This window comes from Papaver somniferum, chromosome 10 (assembly GCF_003573695.1).
Source record: "Papaver somniferum cultivar HN1 chromosome 10, ASM357369v1, whole genome shotgun sequence".
Taxonomy (NCBI): Eukaryota; Viridiplantae; Streptophyta; class Magnoliopsida; order Ranunculales; family Papaveraceae; genus Papaver; species Papaver somniferum.
In genome coordinates, this window is record NC_039367.1 from 151,072,649 (window position 1) to 151,077,013 (window position 4,365).

At 39.0% G+C, this 4,365-nt stretch overlaps 1 protein-coding gene across 1 annotated transcript; it reads left to right on the forward strand.

Moving 5' to 3' along the window:
* Positions 1-1,294: 1,294 nt before the first annotated feature.
* On the forward strand, positions 1,295-2,253 carry LOC113316533 (periodic tryptophan protein 2-like). The gene is made up of 3 exons (XM_026564694.1): positions 1,295-1,678; positions 1,764-1,991; positions 2,083-2,253. Exons 1-3 carry the CDS (start codon positions 1,295-1,297, stop codon positions 2,251-2,253), a joined length of 783 nt encoding a protein of 260 aa, XP_026420479.1.
* The last annotated feature ends 2,112 nt before the right edge of the window (positions 2,254-4,365 follow it).

The window sequence follows — 4,365 nt, forward strand, 5'->3', positions numbered from 1 at the left end:
TGTGGATGTCATAACCACTGGGATCCGAAAGATTTTGTTGGTCACTCCCTAATTTCGAAGCTGAAACCTCATGAGTTCGAGGATGTAAAGAGATTGACCAAAGCACTTATCAAACCGAGACAAATTCTCATAGGCTTCAAGGAAAAGGATGAGTCCAACATGTCTTCTCTACGTACAATTTATAGCGCACAAGCAACTATTAGGAGGGTGGAACGGGAATTGAGGTCTGTTATGCAAGAATTTGAGAAGATGGCTTGGGATTACAACTACATGCGTATCATTAAAAGAGGGCCGAACGAGAAGCCCCTTCAAATATTCATTTCGCATCCTTTGCTTTCAGAATTGGCAAATACATGTTGTGGTGTTCTTATGATGGATTGTACCTACAAGACAAACAAATACAATATGCCGTTGTTCAACATCGTGGGCAAACCCGGACAAGGTAACATTCACATTGGCTTGGTGTTTAATGGAAAACGAGAGGGACTAAAATTATCATTGGGAATTACGACAATTGAAATTATTATTTCGGGAAAATCAACTTCCGAGGGTGATCGTAACCGATCAAGATGATGCATTAATGAAAGCAATATCCGACGTCTTCCTGGACGCACAAAATTTCCTATGTACATCATATACGTCAAAATATCATAAAAACTTGCCATGCCTTGTTTGTACCCGCTAAGGCGGATATTAAGAAGAGAATGATTGTTCAACTAGAGGAAGATGTTCGAAAGAACAAACTATCCCCCGAAGAAGAAGAAGATGAGAGACGCAAGATAAAGGTGCGAGTGGACAAAGAACATGCGGAAAATCATAAAAAGTGGTTGGAATTTTTAAGAGATTGGGAGAAAGTTTATTGGTCTCTTACCGAGGTTATGTACGAAAAGAGATTGGAGAAGGTTATTGCCGATTGGAACGAAATTATCCGACTGCCGTCTGGTATTGTCAGACTCAATGGTTGGATAAGTTCAAGGAAAAATTTGTGCGTGCATGGACAAACCGGTATAGACATATCAAAATTAAGGCAATTAGATTGCATTAGTGGGTTTCACAAGCTTATGTTACTCTTCCGATGGCATTTATATGTTGGCCGCAGGAAGTAGCAAATATATATGTGTGTACGACATTGCAGATCAGGTTGGTTTTCTGTCTCTTACTTGTCTTGTGATGGTTAAAATTACCTTCTAATTGCTGTTTCCCTGTTTGGTTGTAAATGAATTACTACGACACATCAGTATGAGGTGTTTGCAATGAAATTACCTTCTATAAACTAGTTGCATGCTGTATTATTATGAGGTCAGCTTATGAGTTGAGTTGTGCTGTACTACAGGTATTGTTACGAAGATTCCAAATAACCCTCAACCTTTCTATGTATGGAGTTTTGGACTTCTTAAACTCGAAGAAGATGACTGATGTTGGGCCGATGGATTTAATCGATGATGAAGATAGTGATGTAGAGGAAGGAATTGACAAACAAACCAGGACAAAGTTGGCCTATAATCTGCCAGGGTCTATGCCAAACAATGGAAGGCCAATTATCCGGACAAAGTGCCTAAAAATTGCACCAACTGGCCGAAGTTGGGCAGCAGCAACGACAGAGGGTGTTTTAATCTATTCAATGGACGAATCTTTTGTTTTTGATCCCACAGATCTTGACATGGATGTTACACCAGAGGTACTTACTTCTTCATTTTTAAAGTGTTTCTCTTGGTTCCGTTTTATAGCCTCTCTTCCTGATGTTCCTTTACCTCGTTGCACAGGCAGTTGAAAAAGCTCTATCTGAGGATCAACACCAGAGGGCTTTGTTTCTCAGTTTCCGTCTAAATGAGGATTCTCTGATTAAACACTGTATAATGTCTGTGAAACCAACAGACATACCAGCTGTTGCTTCATCAATCCCCTTCAGATATTTACAGAGGCTAATGGAAGCACTATCAAACCTGTTGGAAAATTCTCCGTACCAGGAGTTTATTCTGCGGTGGTGTCAGGTTTGTCTTTCTCCGAATCTTGCATCCAAAGATTTTCAGTCGCTGAACAAAGCACTCTGACAGATTAGCATTTGTTTGTTTGCACTTTCAGGAATTCTGTAAAGCTCATGGTCACTCGATCCAGGAAAACTTCAGAACTCTGCATCCAGCCCTGAGATCTCTGAACAAGGCAATTACTAGATCACACCAGGATCTATCCGAGACCTGTTCATCCAATTTGTATTCGCTTAAATACTTAACCTCTACAATCACAAAAAATTGACTGCGATTTTTATTGGCCAGTAGTTGTGTAACAGTATCTCCAACTGGTCCATATTCAGGTTCAATGAGTTTTGGGCTTAATTAATCTGCTTGTATCAACTTTAATGGTTTAGTACAATGGTTCTCACTAGTTTTAAAATTATTAGTAATGTTCCTTTCTTATCATCAATACAAAAATTAGGATACTGCTGGACTGTCAGCTGACCCAAAAATTAGGAAACACAAACTTGGGGTGATCCAATTAAGGTGGGAAATGCTTGGCACTTTGAGTTGGTTGAAAGCCGTATCCCAACTTGGTTCACGTACAGAGCATCGAGTTATTTCGGATACTCAAATCATTCTTATTGGATCTGTTTGAGGGCTACAGAGTTCCTCACTTCCACTAGGTGAGGTCGTTGATCCACCTTACCCAGGTGCGTGGTAGCTTTGATCCCTTGGGGTTTGCAGAGACCCAGAGACATTTGCTGAGCAGGTAAAAGAGTTTAAGAATGATCGGCTCGTGATGTTTTCTACGGTTAGGTTCATTGTTGAGGATATTGTGTCCGGAAAAGGTCTCCTAGCAGATTACCTATCCGAATTCAACCCAGGGTACACACCCATACTTGGTCATGCTCTTTGTCTCTACTAATGTCGCCCCTCTCGGGTAGGGAGAATAAGCCTGAAAGTGAAACCATCACACTCCCATCAAAGGCATAACGGAGTTAATGTTCTTTTTCTTGTAAATTTTTGTAGCTTTTGTGTATCAAGGCATATATATTTTACTCCCTTTGATTGTAGCAGCACTTGGGATATAATAAGCTTTTTTTCTTTTGCTTTTTCTTTGTGTACCAATCTGATTGAATCCATTTCCTCTTCATGTATTCAATTGAGAATTTGAGATTCGTTTCTGACTACATTTGCTGTGTTGTAGACTGTGAATTGAGGAAAAGGGAAATCGGAAGAGTAACCAACCAGGCAGCTATTGCTATAACTCAACTATATAGTCGAGTGATTTCTAGTAGAGGAATATAATCTATTAGACAAATTATTACTCCGGATGCGATAGTCTGTCCTGCTTGCCCTGTTCAATACACGAAGTTTATTATTATCAGCTAAGCAATTTAGCTTAAGAGTATAACATTGTAGTTAGAGCTATAAATAATCAGCTTGGCATGGTGGTATACTTACCTCCTATGAAATTCAGCAGATTTAGCTCTCAAAATGTCTTCAGGTTTGACATTTATGTTTCTCCCCCAAAGTTGTGATAAGAAGTCATCCCTGTTACTATTCCCTTCGGCAGACTTAGCTTTCTTCAAATTGCTCTCTGTGCATAAAATAATCACCATGGAATGAGACTAACCACAACTAAAGAATATGAAATTATGAATCATATGATTCCTAGGTTCACAAGCGGTACAATTGGTCTCTTTGTGGCACTATTTGTCACTTTCAATAATTGGGCCAAACTAGGTTGAACCAGTGATAGGCCAAATTGGAATGAAAAATTTGAAATGCTTGGTTCAACCAATAGGCAAACTTATAATCTGTCAGATCTGAAATCCTAACATAGCAATATAATCATAGCAATTCAGTTTGACCAAGTGAAATAAAGAAACCGGAACCCAAAGGAATCAAAATAAGGGATTTATTTACCTTGAGAAACTGTATCTGCAATATTCCTGTCCTGTTCTTGAGTTACTTCTTGCTTGTCACTACTTTCTAACGATACATTTTCATTATCTCCATTATTGCTCATCTGAAAGAACAAGATTCAGATAGATTATGAAAGAGTATAAGAAAAATCCATGAAAAAAAAACTTAAGAAGACAAGAGAGTAGTAAGATAACCCAATAGAAATGTACCTGCTGGTCTGATACTGGAACTTTACGGAACTCACCACACTGACCCTTGTATTTAGAGACGAGTTCATAAAAGAAAGTATCGATGGAAGAAGATGGTGGTGATGCTTGTGGTGATGGGTTGGTGAAGATAGGTAACGAAGAAACTGGGTCTTCTGAAGAAACAGAAAAAGACGCAGTACTACCATTACCATGTGACTCGATTGTTTGTGAAGAAGCAGAGGTATGGTGGTGATGATGATGATGTGGTAGATAATAAACTGGTTCTTCAAAAA